Below are 22,985 nucleotides of genomic sequence, written 5' to 3' on the forward strand. Positions count from 1 at the left end.
CGCAGAGGAGACGGGCCACGGCACGGGACATCAGCAGTGCCGGACCAGGCAAGTAAATGTTTATTATTTTTAAATAGCCTGCCCCAGCCCAGCCATAAGTAATTTTTAACACCCGGATAACTCCTTTAACTAAGCCAACTAATAGGATGTGCAAAGTACGACTAAAGAGTCTTAGACTGCTCCAGATTTATCATCTAGACCAGGGGTCAGGAACCTTTTTGGCTGAGAGAGCCATGAACACCACATATTTTAAAATGTAATTCTGTGAGAGCCATACAATATGCACATTCCTTCAAGTAGATAAGTAGCCACGGCACATGCCCTCCAGTAGATAGGTAGTCACAGCACTTCCCCTTTAGTAAATAGGTAGTCCAAGTACATGGCCCCCAGTAAATAGGTAGCCACAGCACATGCCCCCCAGTAGACAGGTAGCCACAGTACATGTCCCCAGTAGATAGGTAGCCACAGAAAATGCCGCCAGTAGATAGGTAGCCCCAGTAGGTACTCCCAGTAGATAGGTAGCCACATCACATGGCCCCCAGTAACTAGATAGCCACTGCACATACCCCTCAGTAGATAGGTAGCCCCAGTACACGCCCCAGGTAGATAGGTAGCCACATCACATGACCCCCAATAAATAGGTAGCCACAGCACATGCCCCCCAGAAGATAGGTAGCCCCAGTACATGCCCCCCCAGTAGATAGGTAGCCCCACACATGCCCCCCCAGTACATATGTAGCCACAGCACATGCACCCAAATAGACAGCTAGTCCCAGCACATGCCCCCAAGTAGACAGGTAGGCACGGAACATTTCCCCCAGTATATTGGTAATCACTGCACATGTCTCCCACTAGATAGGTAGCCACAGCACATGCTCCCCAGTAATTGGGTAGCCATAGCGCATGCCCCCGTTAGTTAGGTAGCCACAGCGCATGCCCCTCAATAGATAGGTAGCCACAGCGCATGCCCCCCAGTAGATAGGTAGCCACAGCACATGCTCCCCAGTAGATAGGTAGCCACAGCACATGCTCCACAGTAGATAGGTAGCCACAGCACATGCTCCACAGTAGATAGGTAGTCGCAGAAAAAAAAGGGTATACTCACCTATCTGCTCTCCCTTCAGAGGCTTCTCATCACTCCCGTGCTCTTCTCTATGACCCAGATGCCACTGCCATCATTGCTTAGGCAATGGCGCCTGGGTAATAGAGAAGAGTGGATGCTGCTCTACTCTATGACACCAAAGCAATGGTGCGGTGATGGCACCCTGGTCACACAAAGGACACGGGCAGTGGTAACATCTCTGCATGCATCCAATGATCTTTGCTGTGTGTGTCTTAGATGTACACACTGGCGATCACTATTAATCAATTATCTGTCTGAGAGCCAGATGCAGAAATCAAAAGAGCCACATCTGGCTCCCGAGCCATAGGTTCCCTACCCCTGATCTAGACACTTTGATAAATCTGGCGCATCATCTAATTTGACTGGACACTTGCAGACTACAGCCCACATATGTAATAGGGAGAGCCACATATATAACATATATAACTGAACTCTTGCATCTGACCCCCATTGTTCCCCACAGCCATAACCTCTAAGACCCCTTCCTCTCAGCACTGACAGCGCACTGCCACCTCCTCCCAGGAAGCAGCAGAGCCCCGCCTCCGTAACGCCGGTCACATGATCTGTAGTGACACGTGCGCAGTGACAGCAGCACAGCCGCTCGTAGTAGCATCTGCCCTGAGCGCCCCGTGTGCTCCCAGCCTGCGCCGCTTCCTGTTTCCGGCTGGCCCGGTGCAGCTGTCACTCTAGAGCTGATGGCTCCGGCCCGGAGGAGAGGGCGCTCCACCATTATGGAGGGGCTGCGCCGGGGATGGGAGAACAAGTTCCAGGTTCTGATCGACCCCGGATACACGGCGCTGCTGGGAGTGTGCCTGTGCCTGGCCGAGCTGGGGGTCACACACTGGGTCATCCAGAGAGTCCCGTGTAAGTGAGACACGCTCATGTGTGGTGTGCGATACCGCAGTCATGTGCACAGACCTCATGCGTTTGCCCTCTCTCCACAGACACAGAGATAGACTGGAAAGCCTACATGGACGAGGTGGAGGGGGTCCTGAACGGGACCTACGATTACACCAAGCTGCAGGGGGACACCGGACCTCTGGTGTGAGTATCCTGCTGAGACTGTATAGGACATGCACCCTCAGACACTAATGGTGCCACTCATCTCCATTTTAGGACCACTCAGCAGAGCACATCTACCATCAGTTTACCCATGCTAGATGTGTCCTAATAAGTTCCTTAGGAACAACTTCTTTTATTAAAACTCCTGGAAATATAGAGTTATAAAAGTTGTTATCCTGGGGCGCTCAGGCTATGTCACCTCAGGGAGCCTCGTATTTTCACATTTATGTATCTAACCCTGTGCTAGCAGGATGGGGGGGGGGGGGAGGGGGGCATTAAAATACAAGGCTCCCTCGGGTTACGTAGTCTGTATTTGTATCGGTTTGTACCATCAGTTAATTTAATTGTGTGTGTTTTTAATAATACCGAGCATCCTCTCATTTTCGATGTTTTCAATGCAACCTCTAGTGGCCAAAGCAAAGAATTTGAAAAAAAAAAATGTATGGCAGTAAAATAAGGTATCTGTTGTTGTTGTTGTTTTTAATAAATGCATTAAAGCGAATGTCACGACATTTTCAAAAAATACAGCTAGGGACAGGTTCCTGTAGAACCCTATGAACTAACTGAGAGGCTTCTTTTTATATAAAAATAGTTTCCCTTATATGCCCTTAAATCAACTTTTTGTTATATTGCCTGGCATCAGAGGGTGTGTGTCCTGCTCGGCCGGCGCATCCCATGCCTCTTCTCAGCATGTCATGTGACCAGGGCGATGTTATCTAACGTCCAGTTACGTTTGCAACGTCTGATCACGTGGCAGTATCATGGCATGATCACAGCAGCCTCTATGGACTTCTACTCCTCCCCTTCCTCCATGGAGGCTGCTGTGATTTCATATGACCAGATACATATATGTGGTAGGGGTCCTTAGATGACATCACCCTGGTCATGGGACATGAAACGGCCAATAATGTATCAGAGCTCTCTCTTAATGTTCCACATAGCAGCATGTTCAGATGTACCCACGGTCGCGCGCATGGTGCGCCGAGCGCGGACCCCGGTGCGGGAAAGCCAGTAAGGATATAAACATTAATAAACTGTTAAAGCACTTTAAAACTGTTTAAAAACATAACTGAGATAAGCGCCGGCACCAGCTCACCCTGAGCTGGTGCACGGCATGTCCAGCTTATAAGCCCTATGCCAAGTGGTAGGTTTCCTTTAAAGGGGTATTCCAGGAATATGAATATCTGATACAAAAACACATAATGGTATAAAACATGAGCATAACAAAATTCAATGTCATTAGTCATAAAATGGAGCCTTAATAGTTTGATTTTATGATTCACAAAATTTTATGGCCTCACTAAAGTAGGTACAGTTATCACCAAGATGGCTGCCACTGGAAACTACAAGTCCCAAGATCCTTTAGTTCTCAGTAACTCCTTCTCCCTCTTATGCTCTGCTCCCAGTGATGATCTAACAGACTTTCTTGCTCAGTTACCATAGTAATGATGTGTAACTGCCATCACCAAAACATTGGTCATACTGGATGTACTGCAACCAACCAACTACAAACATAGTGGTGATCACGTGACCTGCCCAGGCAGGTGCTGGACATGTGATGTGGACATGTGACCAGCGGCCATCTTCTGTCCTGTGTATGCTCTGCAACGGACCGCGCGGAGGAAATTAACTGACTGATTAAAGGGCCAGTAGCATTTTAATTCTTCCTTACAGTCTATGTCACCAGCATTTTCTGCTAAGGGAAGCAAAATTTTAAATAACATATTATTAAGTATTTGGGGAGAGGAAGGTGAATGAAAGACCTAAAACAGAGAGTGTAACATTAAGCCTGGAAATACAGTTGTAAAAAAAAAAATTGATGTTTGTTTTTTGTTACTTTCTTCTAAACAGGTATCCCGCTGGTTTTGTCTACATTTTTAGTGCATTCTATTACTTAACTGAACATGGAAGTAACATCCGGGTGGCTCAGTATATCTTTGCTGTGCTTTACTTGCTGACACTTTTCCTTGTGTTCCGCATCTATATTGTCACTAAGAAAGTAAGTAACTAACAAGGGCATTGTCTATGTAAGGGTATCCACACACATAGCATGTTATATCATAGTCTATAAGGCTGGAAAATGTTTTTTCCCCATAACCTGTGATATTTTTTCTCTCCAGAAAGGTATCCAGGCCTCTCTTGAACATGTACATAGAGTCGGCCATAACAACCTCCTGCGGCAGAGAGTTCCATAGTCTCACTGCTCTTACAGTAAAGAACCTTTGTCTATGTTGATGGCAGAATCGCCTCTCCTCTAGGTGCAGAGGATTGTTCTTTGGGTAGTTGCAGAAATTGTGTGCGGTTCTGCAAAGCGCAGTGTTTGTAATTGCAAAGCAGGCGCCACCAAAGCCAAATTTCAAACTCTTGACTCTTCGGTTTCCCATAATGGGGCCTGTCAAGCCATGAATTGCAGTCCAAAACCGTCCTTTCAGCGCTTCCATAACTGATGGAATCGTTCACTGCTGCAGGAGGCCGGGTAGCAGCCGAGTGCCGCTGAGAAGTCTTCACTGTTGTGGGTCCTCTCCTGCAACTGCACTCTGTCCTGACACTAGTTGTACCACTGGGGTAAGGACAGAGCAGAGAGTCCCAGGGGATCAGGAGGAAACCCAGGAGTGGGAAGTTTTTGTCAGCTGTGCTGCACTGCTCCCGGGTCCTCTAACGGCGGCCAGTACAACCAGCATGGGGTATGGAGGAGAGAAGAAACTGCAGTGTGGTGGAGGGAACCGAAGAGGAGCCAGGAAATAAGAAGATTTTTTTTTTTGTTTGCTATGGGGTTAACCAGTAATTGTCTACTCCTGGCGGTATCTCCATTATTATAGTTATCTGCTCTGGGGTGTCTCCAGTACTGTTATCTGCACTATTATTGTCTGTTCTAGTATTTGGTTTATGGAGTGGTATTTATAATTACTGGGTTGGTCTTTTGTGCTGTACTCTGGTTGTTAGTGCATCTGGGTGCTGGTTAATGATGGGACCCATTAAAGTTGAGCTGTATGAAAATATGGCTTTTTAACCAATAAATGATGCTCACCTTAAATCAGGAATTGAACAGACATTTAAAGGACACCTGTCATCAGGTCTCTGCCACTTGCCCTGTCACCTCTACCTGTTGGAGCAGATCACAAGGATCCCATCACAGCCTTTATCTAGTTATTTCATACATTAATCATTGTAAAATCATCTATTCTTTATCATGTAAATGAGGCTGGTCACATGGTCAGAGGCAGTGATGTCACCCCTGTTCCCCTTCCCCTCTCCTCCCCCTGCTCATGTCTGTGTATAATGTATAGAAAAGCATTGCTAGTGTGTGTGCTGCATCTGCTGACATGCTGCATCCTCCTAATATACAGGTGAGAGACACAGACATCAGCTACACATGAATCTGACATGTTCTGCTGTAACATGGCTGCCTGGAGCTGTTGTATCTCTCCTATACACACACATGCACACACAGGCTGCAGGGGCGTGGCCACCAGCACCAGGAAGCACATCATTATACAGCCTCACATCATTATACAGGCTGTCAGTCATGCACTGGGGGTGTGGCTGTGCCTCCCACTCATGAATAGAGTGGACAGCTTGAATATGCTAATGCTTCATTGGACATTTCACAGGTCATTTGCATACAGCTTTAGGACCTCATTGCTTAGGTTTACAGGCATGTAGAGGGACAATGAAGGGATAGAGGCAATGAGTCAGTCAGCTGTGAGGGTGCTAACAATTTTGTCTGTGTATGTAAATAGTATGCATGTATTATGAAAAAAACAGCGTGTGTATTTAGCTGCTTGTTCTACCTTAGGTGCCACCCTATGTGTTCTTCTTCATGTGCTGTGCTTCATATCGGGTGCACTCCATCTTCCTCCTTCGCCTTTTCAATGATCCAGTTGCTATGGCCATCTTATTCTTTGCCATCAACCTGATCTTACAAGACCGATGGAGCTGGGGCTGTTTCTTTTTCAGGTAATTGGCAAACCTTGCTGCATTTATGTCTTAGGATTGTTTTGCTGGTTAAATCAATTGCCAAAATTTAGATTTGTTTTTTCTTAAAATATTTCTTTATTTTTATTGCTTTCATACTGCACACATTGAGAGCAATATGAGTTACTCATGGGCTACCTCACTAGAAAGTTGTTATGGTTTACTATTGGACATGGATTACAATGGGCCGGACACAGGGAGGAGTGTCATGTGTCTGTATTTGTTTGTGTGGGGGTTTTGTGGCGTCTGCGGGTTTCATTTAACCCCTTAAGGACGCAGCCTGTTTGCAGGTTAAGGCTCGCAACTTTTTTTTGAAATTTGACCAGTGTCTCTTCCTGTGGTAATAACTTTTGAACACTGTTACTTATCAAAGCGATTCTGAGATTGTTTTTTCCCCACATGTTGTACTTCATTTTAGTGGTAAATTTTGGCTGATAAGTTTTGCGTTTATTTACAAAAAAAGGAAAAAAATGATGAATTTTTAGAAAAATTTGCCATTTTCGAAATTCTAAATCACCGCGTTTTCAGGCAGATAGATTTACCACCTAAATAACTTGCAGAATAACATTTCCCATTTGTCTACTTTACATTTTCATAATTTTCGAAATGTTTGGATAATTTATTTTGACGTCACGCGGCCTACAAATCGAATAGCGATTTTCCGTATTTTCGGAATTGACTATTTTGGGGATAAATACTGTTTGAAATCAAATTTTACATATTTAGCATCAAAACCCCCTATATAACCAACCCATTTTCAAATCTGCACCCCTCAAACTATCAGAAACAGCATTTACAAAGATTGTTAACCCCTTGAGATCTTCATAGTAATTGAATCAAAATGGCGGTGAAATTTAGAATGGTCAAATTTTGTCGGTTATACGTTCATTTAGCCCTAAAATTTACACATTTCCAAAAGATAAAAAGAGAAAACTCACCATAAAATTTGTTCTACAATTTCTCCTGAGTGCAGCGACCCCCCACATGTGGACATTACTTGTATTATGGGGGCACAGCGAGGCGCAGAAGGGAAGGAGCACCCTGCAGCTGCCAGGATTTTAGTTTTCTGGTTGCCCCCTTTTGAAGGCTATAAAATTTTCGCTTTTCCGTTATTTGGGCCATGTGACAGCATTTTTTTTGCGGGACGAGATGCTTTTTCCAGTGTTGCCATTTTGGGGTTGGTATCACCTATTGTTGAAAATTTTGGAACTTTTTTTGAGGTCATGAGTATAAAAGCATCAATTCTGTACTGGATTTTTTACTTTTTTTTTTTTTCGTGTTCACCGTATATCCTAATAATCCTGTTATCTTTATTCTATGGGTCGATACGATTACGGGGATACCAGACATGAATATTTTTTCTTATGTTTTACTAAATTTGCCAAATAAAACCCTAATGTGGGGAAAAATCTATCATTTTTGCATCGCTGTCTTCCAAGTGGCATAACAATGTTACGTTTTTGGCTACAGAGCTGGTCGATGGCTTGTTTTTTGCAGGACATGTTGTTCTTTGCAACAATATCATTCTGGAGTACGTATGTTTTGTTGATGACTTTTTATTGCATTTTTAGTGGGATATAATAGGTAAAAATCATAATTTTTGATGGGTTTTTAACGGTTTTTTTTTTACGGCGTTCATCATATGGGTTCAATAGTTATTTAGTTTTATTCTATGGATTGTTACGGACGCGGTGATACTATATATGTGGGGTTTGTGTTATGATTTAGACTTTTTTGAGCGTTATATGTCTCTTTATATGTTTTGGGGCTTATGGGCATTTTTAGTGATTTATAAAGTAATTTTTTATTGAAAAACATTTTTTTTTACTTTTTTTTTACATGATCCACCATGGGATATGAACAAGCAATCATCTGATTGCTTGTTCTTGATAATACTCTGCAATACTAATGTATTGCAGGGTATTATCAGTGCCAGCCTATGCAGATGCATAGGCTGACACTTTGCCTTTAAGATGACGTCACAGACGCCATCTTAAAGGTAAACCCTCCAGGCTTCTCTGGGGTCCCGATCGGACCCCAGAGGTGCCAAAACAGCGATCGGTCCCCCCGAAAACGGTGCGGGGGGGCCGATCGTGGGGTAAAGACCCCCAGAAGGCATGTTAAATGCCGCGGTCGCGTTGACCGCGGCATTTAACGGGTTAAACACCCGCGATCGAAGCCCACTCCGACCGCGGGTGATAGCCGGGGATGTCAACGGTAGATTACCGTTGAAATCCCGCGGCTAACGATGCTGGTTCGGCTGCTATACAGCGCTGAACCGGCATCGTCTCTGCGCAGTAGCTGTACTGCGCTGAGCGCTATTCGCGGGACTCAGCGCAGTACAGCTACGGCGCAGAGCGGCAAGGGGTTAATTGAAATCAACCACTTAGTTGATGCCTGTTTGAGCTAAGCCCCCTTACGGTTTGGCGTGTTCTTACTGATAATGGTACTTTTCTTTTTTTCAGGAAACAATTCAGGAAAAAAAGGGTTTAAAATCATTGCAGTCAGGCTTGGGCACTCCAGGGCATCATTGCTATGGCGCTGTCTTTGCATAATTATCCCACCTCCTCTCTGCTCCTCCAAATCCTTCCCAAGAGCTGATGACTCCAGCCAGCTCTCGGCAAAGTCTTGCGCGTGCGCATTGTATACCTGCATGGTGCTTTCCGGAGAGGGAGGAGCAGCTGTTTATGGACACAGGAGGCATGCATAGTTATGCAAAGAAGAAATTAAGTAAATACCAATATTACTAAGAACATGCCAAACAGTAAGTGGGCTTAGCTCAAACAGGCATTATCTAAGCAGTTTATTTCCTTTAAAGGGGTTATCCGGGTATAGAAATTTAAAATTATTTTAAAATAATAAAGGTGTACTTTCCTCCTCCGGCACCGCTGATGACCAGCGCCGTGGTCAGTCTCATCTGTGTGTCGGTTTGTTTACAGGGGCACACAGGGAGCTTCTGGCTGGCCAGAAGCTCCCGTCCTACACCATCTCCCAGCGCTTACAACGCTGAGAGATAGGGACGGATGGGAGGAGCCGGCCACATCGCGGACCGGAAGCTCCCTGTGCACGGCTTCTGTGTCCCTGTAAACAAACAGGGGCACGGATCAAACAGACCACGGTGCGGGACATCAGCGGCGCCAAAGGCAATGAGTACACGTTTGTTATTTTTAAATAGTCAGCCGTAAGTAAATTTGTATACCCGGATAACCCCTTTAAAGTGTAACTGTAAAGTTACTGACAACGTTTTAGGACAGCTGACTGGGTCCTTTGATAACAATTCCAAAAATACCTGTATCATGCTGCTGGCTTCTCCCTAGTGTTAGATACAGCCTGGTCAATCTATTATCCCTTCTTAAAAAATTTAATTCCGCTATTACTGAAGGGGGCAGCAATTCCTGATTGTGACATCAGTTAAGAGCACTGAGGCCAGAACACAGAGGACTTTCACATGAATCCGGACAGCATGTTTGTAATTGGACAACCTGAAACATGTGCTGATCACATGCTTGTGACATCATTGCAGGTCTTGTTTTCTTGCACTCCTTTACTACTTCCCCTACCAACAAGCCTCCTCTTCTCCAGCTGTCCTGTACAGTTTCCGATGGTTACGAGAAAGCATTGCAAAATGAGAGTAGCGGGGCAGGCGAGGTAAAACACCTGCTAGCAGTTAAAAACCTGCAGAATTAGAGCAAATTTTTGCATAGTGCAAAACTCAAAAGTTTTTATTCTTTACTGTTGTACCATATATACTCAAGTATAAGCAGAGGTACCTAATTTTAACAAAAAATTTTGAATACCTATTGACTCAAGTATAAGCCTAGGCTGGGAAATGTATTGCCACAGCCAGTATATAAATAGCCTACTAAACAGTATAGTAAACAGTTACTAAAGGTGTCGGTAATGAAGCTTTATTATTAATCTGGTTCTTATGACAATCCAACATTTTTAAAATCCAATTGTCACAGAGACCAAAACATTTTTGGCTGGGGTTACAATTATAAAATATACAGTTCCGACCTAGATACAAATTGAACTTAAGAACAATCCTCCAGAATCTTATACATAACCTGGGGACTGCCTGTAATGAGCAGTGGAAGACTCCATACTACTCAAGGCTTTGGGTGGGGGCATTGTAGCTTTAAAGTGTTCTCTTGTAGACCCCACTTAAGCTTTTCTACAAGTCTACAAAGTTTAGCTGCCATCAAGGATCCAGACACTGAATAGCCAATTAATTTATAAAGCTGCATTGAGAAAGGATGTAAAACCCACTGGTTACATAAGATTAGTAGTATCATTAAAGTGGTCCACATTTTACATCTTTGGTTCAAAAATCCTTTAAAAACAATAATTTGGTCCGTGGGACACTTGGGACATATCAAACACCAGGGGTAAGCAATGTTCTCTCTGCCTTTTTGCACGCACTTTGGCTCAATATGTAGATATAGACCTACACCTTCTCCTGATATGCACTAGCACTTTGACTGGCCTGTTGAGACACTGTGGCAATCTATCTTTTGCATTGGGCACTTTATGTTATCAAGTGATAGGGATATGCACTAGCACTTTGATTGGCCCGTTGAGACATTGTGGCGATCTACTATTTGCATTATGCACTTTATGATATTTAGTGTTTTCTCCGCCCCCCCCCACTGATGTGCCCACGGTTATTTGATTTATCCATTGTGATGAATTTCCATCTTCACCCTCATTCCGATACCTGCATTATTTCCCGTTCCCCGTTTTATCTTATATTTTAATACATATCTGTATTGTATATATTCAATAAAGACGTTGTCACTTCATTTTTTATGTGTAAATTGGCCTAATTTCTAAATAGGTGCTTGTGTTGTAGACTGGCCAATATAGAAGGTCTAAAGTATTTGAGGAGCAATAATCATTAGCATGTCAAAACAGATCATTAGACATTCACTCCTCCCTATTTAACCCCAAAAGTGGTACTACTGCCTGTAATGAGCAGTGGAAGACTCCATACTACTCAAGGCTTTGGGTGGGGGCATTGTAGCTTTAAAGTGTTCTCTTGTAGACCCCACTTAAGCTTTTCTACAAGTCTACAAAGTTTAGCTGCCATCAAGGATCCAGACACTGAATAGCCAATTAATTTATAAAGCTGCATTGAGAAAGGATGTAAAACCCACTGGTTACATAAGATTAGTAGTATCATTAAAGTGGTCCACATTTTACATCTTTGGTTCAAAAATCCTTTAAAAACAATAACCCAATAGGCAGAAATCATTATAATGCGAACTAGTGTCACTTGTCTATTGCACCAGAAGGATATTCATAATATCTTCAACAAAAATACAGTGAAAAATTTGTGTTTATGTAAAAAAAAAAATTGGGTTTGCAATCAGTTTTTTTTCCTTCATTGAATATTAATTACACTATAGTTATTTATGGGGAGGGATGGCAAAACCTCACAGCAATTGTGAAAACATTATACAGGGTTTTTAGATAAAAGCATTTTTCCAATTTTCTTGTAGTTTAGCTGTATCTGTGAAAATGAACATTCTGCTGCTGGCTCCAGGACTTCTATATCTCCTTCTGTGCCGCTTTGGCCTGCTGCGCACTATACCAAAGCTTTGTATCTGTGCCCTTCTTCAGGTATGTACCCTCTCAATTCTTGTTCTATAGGTTACAAATGGACTCTTTCGCCCACTTCAGACCTGTGTTTGTGTAGCTAGCTGAACACTCTGTCCAGAGAGCAGGGAACATAGAGATCAGATAGGAAACAACATACTGATGGGCTAGAATGGGGAGAATAGCAAGGGAATGGCTGGTTATAGGTAATGGATATAATGACAAGAGCAATTGATTTGGGGGGGGGGATACCATGTTAAATATTCTATAGCAATATCTAGTGTACATTAATATCAGCTTTTTTCCAACTTGTCACAATGTGTTACTATAGATTACCTTGGCCCTACCCTTTCTGCTGGAAAATCCTGCTGGATACCTTGTGCGTTCCTTTGATTTTGGTAGACAGTTCCTATTTCAGTGGACAGTAAACTGGCGCTTCCTTCCAGAATATGTGTTTCAGCATCGGGCTTTCCACTTAGCGTTACTTTCAGCTCACCTTATCGGATTACTGCTCTTCTGTTTTCACCGATGGCACAGGTACCTTGTAAAATTTGTACCTTATAAATTTTGGTGGAAATATATTAAGAGATGTCTACTAAGTTTATCTTGACCCTTTCTTTTCAATACAGGTCAGGGCACAGCATTCTTGCACTCTTGAAGGATCCAGCACAGAGGAAACCTCAGTCACGCAGACTGTCAGCAAATAGTATCCTTTCCAAAAATAAGCTAAATTTTTGCATTACACATTGGCTCACATGCATCAAAACTAGGGAAAACTGTACTATGCGCGGTATGCCTGTGCAGAGTGCACAATATTAATCAAAACTGGTGCAGACACTTTATAAGTACATGTGCAAGCAGTTTGCAAGCTCTTTTCAGTGCAAAGTAAGACAGAAGACTGGTGCAAACACTTTAATAAATATGGGCCTATGTTTTTGCTGCATGTCTTCACCTTTATAATAATTTGAAAAAAAAAATCTCCCTTCAGCCGAGTAATCAAGCTAAGTGCTTCAATTACTCTATCTTGACTGTTATATATGCTTGAAATTTATAACAAACCTACTGCTAGTAACTTTTAATAGAACAGTTTTTGCAGGATGGCCTCATTGGATTTACAACTGCTACTGCCAAGTTACAGAAAGGGTTGGACACAAACACTTCAATTCTAGTTTAATGGACACGGGCAACATTTGTGAATCACCACCCTACAATACATAGACTATCCTAAAATGTCCATGTTAAAATGAACTTGCCTTTGTAATTATCCCACCCAATATAAATACTTCAAAACTTTGATTAAAAAGCGTATCCCTTATTCCTAAATGGTTCCTTTCCGTGGCTGCAGTGTTAAAAAAATCAGGTTTGTAAAACCTGTGCAAATCACCTGATATGAGTCCAATGAAGCCCTGTATATTCAGTGGTTACTACATTGCCCTTCCTCCTTGTTCCTGATTGACAGGTCTTAGTGCTATAATATGCAGGAAAATTGAGAGAGGGCTCTGTTACATGATTGGGCACTTAAAGGTAACCTGCCATTACAGATTTAGTTAATAAGGATAGATCTTATAGTAGGTTTGTGCTCTAATTTACAACCCAATACTGTTTTTTAATAAAAACATGACATTCTGTAATCCTATATGAAAACTGATCATTATCATATAACAGAGAATACTGGGGTGTGGAGTAGCTTCGCTGTGGAGAGGGAGTAAAGGCTACTCCACGCCCCAGTAGCCAGAGTTGCTCTGTAGCCAATATGTGTACGAGTTAGAGTCAAATCTCTTGTACTGCGCATATCGGTAGCTTAGGGACAAGGTCGCTCAGCAACGAGGGAGCGCGCTGAAGACTCTGGTAGGAGGGATCAACTCGGGCTACTAGGACGTGGAGTAGCCTTTACTCCCACTCCACGGCAAGGCTACAACACGCCCCAGTATTGAGTGAATTAGAGTAGGAACCTACCATCGGATCTACCTTATTAGGTAGATCTGTCATGGTAGGTTTGCTTTAAAGTCATGTGACCAGGGTGATGTCATCTAAGGTCCTTTTACATCTGCAACTTCTACTCCATGTATTGGAAGAAAGAAAAATGTGACAGGTGACTGAATCCTGAAATCCATAGCAAACATTCAGAGTGCAAACAACTCAATGTAACACCAGGTTAGTAAAATTGGGAACCATATAGGATGGCACAATTGGTAGTGGTGCACTCCGCATGAAAGTAATTACTCGATTAGAGCTATAAGCTTAAAAAGGCTGTGGCATGTCCGAAACCTCTCTGTACTCCCACTGGCCTGAATAAAGATTTTGCACTTGGTTGGTGAGTGACCCCCTTTAACACTAATTTTTTACTACTATTCCATGTATGTATCTGATCACATGAAATCATTCATCTGCCTACATGGAGGCTGTTGTGATTTCATGTGAGCACATACATACATGGAGTGGACATTGCAGATGTAACAGGACCTTGGATAACATCATGCCAAGTGATATAACAAAGTTGATTTATGAAACAATTGTTAGTTAAAAAAAAAAGGGGGTGTCAGTTAATGGGGCTTTATGGGAACCTGTCACTAACTATTTGTGAAAATGCGGTGACTGGTTCCCTTTAAGGCTTCAGAACAACAATACCTACCTATATGCTTTATAACGGTTAATAAATAAATGCTCAAAAAATGTAATACTACATATATTTTACTTTATTACATTTTGTAAGGCATTTACAGGTTTAGTCGTTTGAGAATTAGGAACAATAATGCTACTGAGAAAGCAAAATTAGGGCCTGAGCATTATTTAGAGGGGGTTTCCAGACCAATAAAATGAATGCTAAATGTGTTTAAATAGGGACCTTTCAATAATCATAAAGGATTACTACTCTCTCCACAGCGCTGCAGTCTACCGGCTGGCTGCCTGGGTCCCCATGGCTTTTTTTTCCCCCTAGCCCACAGAATGGGCTTGGGGATTGTCTAGCCAATCACTGATTGAGGTGCTTATTTTAACTTACAAAAACACTAAAATCTATCAATTTATAATCGTATATCTTAATAATCAGGATCTCTTTAGAAACACAATTGGTTTGTAGAAAAAGGATGAAGATCAATCATATTTCAACAAAGCTTCAGATTAACAATTTCTGGTCATCTGAAATGTAAAATTATTAACTAAAAGCAACATAAACCTTGACTCTATCAGAGATCATCTTTGTTTTGTTCTCTAGTAACTTCCTGGGCATTACATTCAGCCGCTCTCTACATTATCAGTTTTATGTCTGGTACTTTCACACGCTGCCATATCTGTTGTGGTGCACCGATACCAGTGTCCTGCCAGGCCTTGCCAAGTAAGATTTCAAATCATTGTTTAGTGGTGGATTCGGTTTTCCTGTAATACATGTTTAATAACTGGTGAACTTTTTCTCCTAACAGAATTCTTATATTGGGCCTTATTGAGTTGTCATGGAACACTTTCCCTTCTACATCAATGAGCTCGGGTGCCCTGCATTTGTGTCACATTGCCATTCTGCTTCACCTATGGTTTGGTGTTCCACCAGATGAAAAATCACCCAAAGACAATGTAGCAACCTTCAGGACTCCTAAGAAAAAGGACTGATACCTTTTACCCTCCTCAATAAGAGACATGCTATTGTATTATTTGCATTTGGAGATGTAAGTCATGAGGACTGCTGTGGCTAAGAGGAATTGGGTTTTTTTTTTTCTGAAATTGCAAGGGGAGTGGGAGACGTGTTGTCTTTATACACATTTTTTAACTAATAAATTTGGAAACTTGTTTCATTTTTAGTTAAATAGTGCCTTGCTATTAGGAAAAACAAAGGTTACTGGACTGTAGCATTATTAATCCTATATGTCCTTCTTTGCATTATCAGTTTAAGGCAGTAGACAGCTTTTGGTCATTGCCTGCATTTAGAAGATTCAATTCAGACATCACCTGGCTTGTAGCACAGCATATTTAGATTGAGATTTTCATCCCAATGACGTAGAAGTAGGAAAAGCTGTCGGGCAGCCCCTTTCAGCGCAAGCAACTGTAGACCATCAGGAAGTGTCTGTGACCGCAGCCAGCCCTCTGCCTTTGCTGCCAGTAGCTCCCATTCTGTGAAGAAGCCAGCACAACGATGCTCAAGCCACGCTAATGCTACAGCTGTGGCCCAAGAACAACCCTCAAGGTCTAGATCCAATTCATTGCCAGTCTCTGAAGGACATGGAGATGTGTCATATGGATCGGTCTCTGATCCTCGGCCACTATCTGCTTGATGGCAGAGCGCTTCAGGACAAGATGTGGCATAGATGGGCAGGGGGGAGGTATTCTTTCTCATTGGAACCTGTGGTTGAGATCCTCCTTTGCACGTTTGTGCTCCTCCAGACATGAGATCACCGTGATCTAATGGGCAAGGCTCGGACACTGGACTGAGGCTTCCACGATGACAGGAAAATGGAGAAGTGCGGAGTAAACGCTGTAAAGAAATCTGCACGACACTGGAAAAACTGCTGTTAAAGTTGAAAAAGCCCTCTGGGGACTGCAAGCTGATCTAAAGAGTAAAAATAATGATTGTGTTAATGACAGGTAGAACAAAAACAATACATATTCCAGTGAGGAGATTCATGTGATTTGCCAATGCTATATGCAGCCAGTTGTCTAATAGGCCCTGTATTCTCCAACTACCCGTGTAATCCAAACAAGTTGTGCAAGTCACATGGGGGAAATTTATTAGTCCTTTATTTGTCAATTCCAAATTTCTAAAACCCCTGATGCAAATAACTGAAGACCTGAAGAGATGTAAACTGTGCCTAACGTTTAGCATGTAAAATTCTGGCAACTGTTTAAAGATTGGGTGTATGTATCGAGGGAAGGGAAATGGAAGTAAGGATGACAGTCGACAACCATCCACAATAATGAGTCACGGATTTGACAAGTTAGTTATACATCTATATTAAAGGTTAGCACAAGCAGACATGGACAGTCCGCTGACCATATTACTTGGGATGGGATTCCTTGCATCATATTGATATGATGCAAGGAGTCCAATCCCCGGCAGTATGAACCGAGCACCTCTAGCGCGAGACAGCCCTAAGAGTTAGGCAAAACTCTTTCTCCTGACTACCCCTTATTAAGAAGCCTGTCAGGAGCAACCTCAGAAACAAAGGGGCGGTCAGCAGAAATCTGTGGCTGCCTTTAATTAAATGCAATGTAAACCCTTTTAAACATAGCCAAACACAACTAACATAGTATGTGAGTTATGCCAGAATATGTAATTTAAACTGACTTTTAAAAAGGTAGCCATTATAAAAATAAAATGTGCTTACCAGGGGTAGATAGTCATCTGCCACAAGTTCAGTTTTCGGCTCCTGATCTCCAGTTAAACACGGTTTTAAGGGGGATAGTTTTCCAGATAAATTGCGGATTTTCCTTTTACCAACACTAACCCTATAAATAAATGGAACAAGGGGGGTCATATTAAAAAATCAAATACCCATATAATGGTCTTAATATTATGCCTATACCTTACCTTGAGCTTAGGGAGGAATCTGACAATTTCTGAGAAATATATGGGCTAGCACCTTGTCCTATTGTAGAGAGAATCAATTAGAAAAGTTCTCAGCTTTCTTGTTGTAGATTAAGAAAAAAAAAAAAAAAACTGGTGCATCACTTGTTTTTTGCACAATTAAGGTGCGTTTTGTGGGATTTTCTTTTTTGGCATACTTTTTTCTCACTTTAGAAAGCTGGCGCTTACACATACACCTGGTCTAAGTCTCATTCATTTAGGTGTTGGTTGGTGAAAACATACTAACAAAGAATTGGGACATAGAACGCACAATCATGATACATAACCCCCTGTATCTTCAACTTTGAAAATCAGTACAATGTATTGAATGATAACGAATTACATACATTGCTACCAGCAAGCCGACTTTGTGAATCCACAAGAGAATGTGAATGGGGTTGGTCACCACAAATCTGCTGTGTGTGAATTTACCTTTTAGACAGCCAAGCACTTCATATAACTATAACTGTCCTCTGAAAGCTTGCCGTTGTGTCCTGTACTGCAGTCAGAAGGATCAGTCAGTCTAAATGCTTAATATTGCATTGACCAACAGCTGCCATCAAAAGGCACATCTACACATTAGATTGTTGGTTGAACCCGTCTTTACTAGAGATGAGCGAACACTAAAATGCTCGGGTACTCGTTATTCGAGACGAACTTTTCCCGATGCTCGAGTGCTCGTCTCGAATAACGAACCCCATTGAAGTCAATGGGAGACTCGAGCATTTTTCAAGGGGACCAAGGCTCTGCACAGGGAAGCTTGGCCAAACACCTGGAAACCTCAGAAAAGGATGGAAACACCACGGAAATGGACAGGAAACAGCAGGGGCAGCATGCATGGATGCCTCTGAGGCTGCCTAATCGCACCATTATGCCAAAATTATGGGCAACAGCATGGCCATGACAGAGTGACAGAATGAAGCTAGATAGCATCTAAAACATCCAATAATTGACCCTGACACTATAGGGGACGGCATGCAGAGGCAGCGGCAGCAGGCTAGAGAGTGGCATGGCGACATACCCTAATTGGACTCAGGCTTCAAACCAATGGGTGTCAGAGAGGAACCAAAGGAGGTGAGCAAGAAGCGCTCAAATAATATCGGTACATGATAAAAGTTTGCCAGTATATTTTGTGGATTACACAGCAGGGTGGCGACAAAGTTAACATGGAAGCCATGAAAACAACCCAAAATTCTGCCTGACACAGCTCGTTTGATAAGGGGACCATGTATGCTTACAGTTCATGCCAGTCGCTGCACTGGCTGCCAGTCTCCTTTCGAATACAGTTTAAAATAATAATAACCCTCATCCATAAAGCTCTGTATAATGCTGCACCCCCCTACCTCTCCTCTCTTATCTCAGTCTATCGCCCAACCCGTGCTCTTAGATCCGCCAGTGATCTTAGATTAACCTCTACCCTAGTGCGGACCTCCCACTCGCTTCTCCAAGACTTCTCTAGAGCTGCACCAATTCTATGGAATGCTCTGCCCCGGACTATCAGACTAATACCTAACCTCCAAAGTTTCAAACGTGCTCTTAAAACCCATTTCTTTAGGCAAGCCTATAACACTCATTAACTGCATGAAGTTTTAACTCTTCTACTAACCCGTCCTGTGTCGTCCTCCCATCTGTTATCCAGCAACCAACAGGCACCAGACTTCTCTGCAGTCCCATTCACCCTGGACCTGGTATATAAGATGACGGCTGAGTGGTTCAAGCGACAGCAATTCCATTTATTATATTTTTTTCTATTCCCTAAGAAGAATGGCTTGACCATTAAATATTCTTTTACCTCGTGTTACCCCATCATCTTCATAAACCGTAAGCTCTGGCGAGCAGGGACCTCACTCCTGTTGTTCCATACAAATGTTGTGCTCTGTTACATTACATTTGTATTTGTTTCCTATGATTTGTAAAGCGCTACAGAATATGATGACGCTATATAAATAAAGATTATTATTATTATTATTATTATGGAGGCAGTGAACTAGTAGTAGATTAAAGGTGCTGCAACTATGTTAGTTGGATCTTGGGATGGAGCTGGCGCTCTGCAGCCAGGCGAGCTTTCGCCAATCCAAGCCCCTGTCTCTAGGCTACTCCCCAAACAGCACTTCTAAGAACCTTTTGTATAAGATCAAGTGTAGTAGCGTTCTTATAAGTTTAGGATATGGCGGGTGAGGGGAATGTAAACAGATGCGCAAGAAGCGCTGAAATAATATCCCTAAATGGTAAAAGTTTGCAAGTATATTTTGTGGATTACACAGCAGGGTGGCGACAAAGTTAACAACTTTGATGTGGAATGCCCTGTAATAGCTCTTGGGCGGTGTGCCTTTTGTCGCCTAGGCTCAGCAGTTTGAGCACCGCCTGCTGTCGCTTAGCGACGGCACTGCTGCTGTGCCTAGAGCTACCGACTGATGGCGCCGTGCCCACGGATGGTAGTTCGGAGGAGGGGTGGGAGGAGGAGGAGGCATAGTAGGCCTGAAACACCTGGACCGAGGTAGGCCCCGCAATCCTCGGCGTCGGCAGTATATGACCAGCCGCAGGGTCAGACTCGGTCCCAGCCTCCACCAAGTTAACCCAATGTGCCGTCAGCGATATATAGTGGCCCTGCCCGGCAGCACTCGTCCACGTGTCCGTGGTCAGGTGGACCTTGTCAGAAACGGCGTTGGTCAGGGCACGGATGATGTTGTCTGACACGTGCTGGTGCAGGGCTGGGACGGCACATCGGGAAAAGTAGTGGCGGCTGGGGACCGAATACCGAGGGGCGGCCGCCGCCATGAGGTTGCGAAAGGCCTCGGTCTCTACTAGCCTATAGGGCAGCATCTCCAGGCTAAGCAATCTGGAGATGTGCACATTAAGGGCTTGGGTGTGCGGGTGGGTTGCACTATATTTGCGTTTCCGCTCCAGCGTCTGGGGTATGGAGAGCTGAACGCTGGTGGATGCTGTGGAGGATCGTGGAGGCGACGATGGGGTTTTTGTGGCAGGGTCCTGGGCAGGGGGCTGACTAGCAGCTGACACAGGGGAAGGAGCAGTGGTGTGCACGGCCGGAGGTGAACGGGCTTGTTGCCACTGAGTGGGGTGTTTAGCATTCATATGCCTGCGCATACTGGTGGTAGTTAAGCTAGTAGTGGTGGAACCCCTGCTGAGCCTGGTTTGGCAAATGTTGCACACCACAGTCCGTCGGTCATCCGGTGTTTCCTTAAAGAACCTCCAGACTTCTGAAGATCTAGCCCTCGCCGCAAGAGCCCTCGCCACGGGAGCTTCACTAGTTGACACATTTGGCGCTGATGCACCAGCTCTGGCCCTGCCTCTCCGTCTGGCCCCACCACTGCCTCTTCCAACCTGTTCTGGTCGAGGACTCTCCTCCGTCTCAGAAGCACTGTGTTCACCCGGCCTCTCAACCCAGCTTGGGTCTGTCACCTCATCATCCTCCGATCCCTCAGTCTGCTCCCCCCTCGGACTTCCTGCCCTGACAACAACTTCCCCACTGTCTGACAACCGTGTCTCCTCATCGTCGGACACCTCTTTACACACTTCCACTACGTCAAGAAGGTCATCATCACCCACAGACTGTGACTGGTGGAAAACCTGGGCATCGGAAAATTGCTCAGCAGCAACCGGACAAGTGGTTTGTGACTGTGGGAAGGGTCCAGAAAACAGTTCCTCAGAGTATGCCGGTTCAAATGCCAAATTTTCCTGGGAGGGGGCAGACTGGGGGGGAGGAGGCTGAGGTGCAGGAGCTGGAGGAGTGGCGATTTCGGTGACATGGGTGGACTGCGTGGAAGACCGACTGGTGGTGGACAAATTGCTCGAAGCATTGTCAGCAATCCACGACATCACCTGTTCGCACTGTTCTGGCCTCAACAGTGCTCTACCACGAGTCCCAGTAACTTCAGACATGAACCTAGGGAGTGTAGCTCTGCGGCGTTCCCCTGCTCCCTCATCAGCAGGTGGTGTCTCACCCCGCCCAGGACCACGGCCTCTGACCCCTGCAGTAGTTGGACGCCCACGTCCCCGCCCTCGTCCTCTACCCCTAGCCCTCGGGTTAAACATTTTTAAAATGAGAGTTATAACTTTATTTTTTTTTTAACTTTTTTTTGTTTTTTTTTGTGTTTTTTGTTTTTTTTTGAGTTTTTAAAACCAAACAATGCTATCCTATTGCTATGGCTATTTTCTAGCCAAGTATCAAAGCACACTACTATGCCAGATGAGATGACACTGAGTTAGTGCCTAATTGAAATCCAACCCCTACTAAATTTTCCCACTTCGGTCTTTGCTATGGATATGTGCGTCACTAAGCGCAGAACACAGCGGTCGCAAGTCTCACTACAAATTGCTCAGAATTGGCTAGTACATGCACTGCAGAAAGTACAGCCACCAGCAGATCAACCAGAAATCAAATATATAGAACGCTACTGTAGGCGTAAGTAAGCTCTTTGTATTCTCCTATGGCTATTTTCTAGCCAAGTATCAAAGCACACTACTATGCCAGATGAGATGACACTGAGTTAGTGCCTAATTGAAATCCAACCCCTACTAAATTTTCCCACTTCGGTCTTTGCTATGGATATGTGCGTCACTAAGCGCAGAACACAGCGGTCGCAAGTCTCACTACAAATTGCTCAGAATTGGCTAGTACATGCACTGCAGAAAGTACAGCCACCAGCAGATCAACCAGAAATCAAATATATAGAACGCTACTGTAGGCGTAAGTAAGCTCTTTGTATTCTCCTATGGCTATTTTCTAGCCAAGTATCAAAGCACACTACTATGCCAGATGAGATGACACTGAGTTAGTGCCTAATTGAAATCCAACCCCTACTAAATTTTCCCACTTCGGTCTTTGCTATGGATATGTGCGTCACTAAGCGCAGAACACAGCGGTCGCAAGTCTCACTACAAATTGCTCAGAATTGGCTAGTACATGCACTGCAGAAAGTACAGCCACCAGCAGATCAACCAGAAATCAAATATATAGAACGCTACTGTAGGCGTAAGTAAGCTCTTTGTATTCTCCTATGGCTATTTTCTAGCCAAGTATCAAAGCACACTACTATGCCAGATGAGATGACACTGAGTTAGTGCCTAATTGAAATCCAACCCCTACTAAATTTTCCCACTTCGGTCTTTGCTATGGATATGTGCGTCACTAAGCGCAGAACACAGCGGTCGCAAGTCTCACTACAAATTGCTCAGAATTGGCTAGTACATGCACTGCAGAAAGTACAGCCACCAGCAGATCAACCAGAAATCAAATATATAGAACGCTACTGTAGGCGTAAGTAAGCTCTTTGTATTCTCCTATGGCTATTTTCTAGCCAAGTATCAAAGCACACTACTATGCCAGATGAGATGACACTGAGTTAGTGCCTAATTGAAATCCAACCCCTACTAAATTTTCCCACTTCGGTCTTTGCTATGGATATGTGCGTCACTAAGCGCAGAACACAGCGGTCGCAAGTCTCACTACAAATTGCTCAGAATTGGCTAGTACATGCACTGCAGAAAGTACAGCCACCAGCAGATCAACCAGAAATCAAATATATAGAACGCTACTGTAGGCGTAAGTAAGCTCTTTGTATTCTCCTATGGCTATTTTCTAGCCAAGTATCAAAGCACACTACTATGCCAGATGAGATGACACTGAGTTAGTGCCTAATTGAAATCCAACCCCTA

At 43.7% G+C, this 22,985-nt stretch overlaps 2 protein-coding genes across 5 annotated transcripts in view; one reads left to right on the forward strand and one right to left on the reverse strand.

Annotated features, from left to right (window-relative positions):
• The first annotated feature begins 1,666 nt into the window (after positions 1-1,666).
• On the forward strand, positions 1,667-15,543 carry ALG3 (ALG3 alpha-1,3- mannosyltransferase). Its single transcript, XM_072142391.1, has 9 exons — positions 1,667-1,987; positions 2,068-2,167; positions 4,037-4,184; positions 5,982-6,142; positions 11,662-11,782; positions 12,090-12,295; positions 12,388-12,464; positions 14,948-15,092; positions 15,178-15,543. Exons 1-9 carry the CDS (start codon positions 1,819-1,821, stop codon positions 15,359-15,361), a joined length of 1,311 nt encoding a protein of 436 aa, XP_071998492.1. The 5' UTR covers positions 1,667-1,818; the 3' UTR covers positions 15,362-15,543.
• Positions 11,662-22,985, reverse strand: part of VWA5B2 (von Willebrand factor A domain containing 5B2) — a 63,297-nt gene continuing 51,973 nt past the window's right edge. For all 4 annotated transcript variants that reach the window (XM_072142389.1, XM_072142388.1, XM_072142387.1 and 1 more), the window contains 3 exons: positions 17,274-17,331; positions 17,071-17,191; positions 11,662-16,295 (listed from right to left, as the gene is read on the reverse strand). In XM_072142389.1, coding sequence (XP_071998490.1) covers positions 15,687-16,295; positions 17,071-17,191; positions 17,274-17,331 — 788 coding nt within the window. In that variant the 3' untranslated portion in view covers positions 11,662-15,686. The remainder of the gene's footprint in view (positions 16,296-17,070; positions 17,192-17,273; positions 17,332-22,985) is intronic.

This window comes from Engystomops pustulosus, chromosome 3, assembly GCF_040894005.1.
Source record: "Engystomops pustulosus chromosome 3, aEngPut4.maternal, whole genome shotgun sequence".
In the NCBI taxonomy this organism is placed as follows: Eukaryota; Metazoa; Chordata; class Amphibia; order Anura; family Leptodactylidae; genus Engystomops; species Engystomops pustulosus.

Excerpts from the sequence above, each read along its gene's own strand:
- ALG3 (XM_072142391.1), top strand. The coding sequence starts at position 1,819 with ATGGCTCCGGCCCGGAGGAGAGGGCGCTCCACCATTATGGAGGGGCTG. Across the intron at positions 2,168-4,036 it reads GGGGACACCGGACCTCTGGT|GTATCCCGCTGGTTTTGTCT; the intron begins GTGAGTATCCTG and ends TCTTCTAAACAG. Across the intron at positions 15,093-15,177 it reads GTCCTGCCAGGCCTTGCCAA|AATTCTTATATTGGGCCTTA; the intron begins GTAAGATTTCAA and ends TTCTCCTAACAG.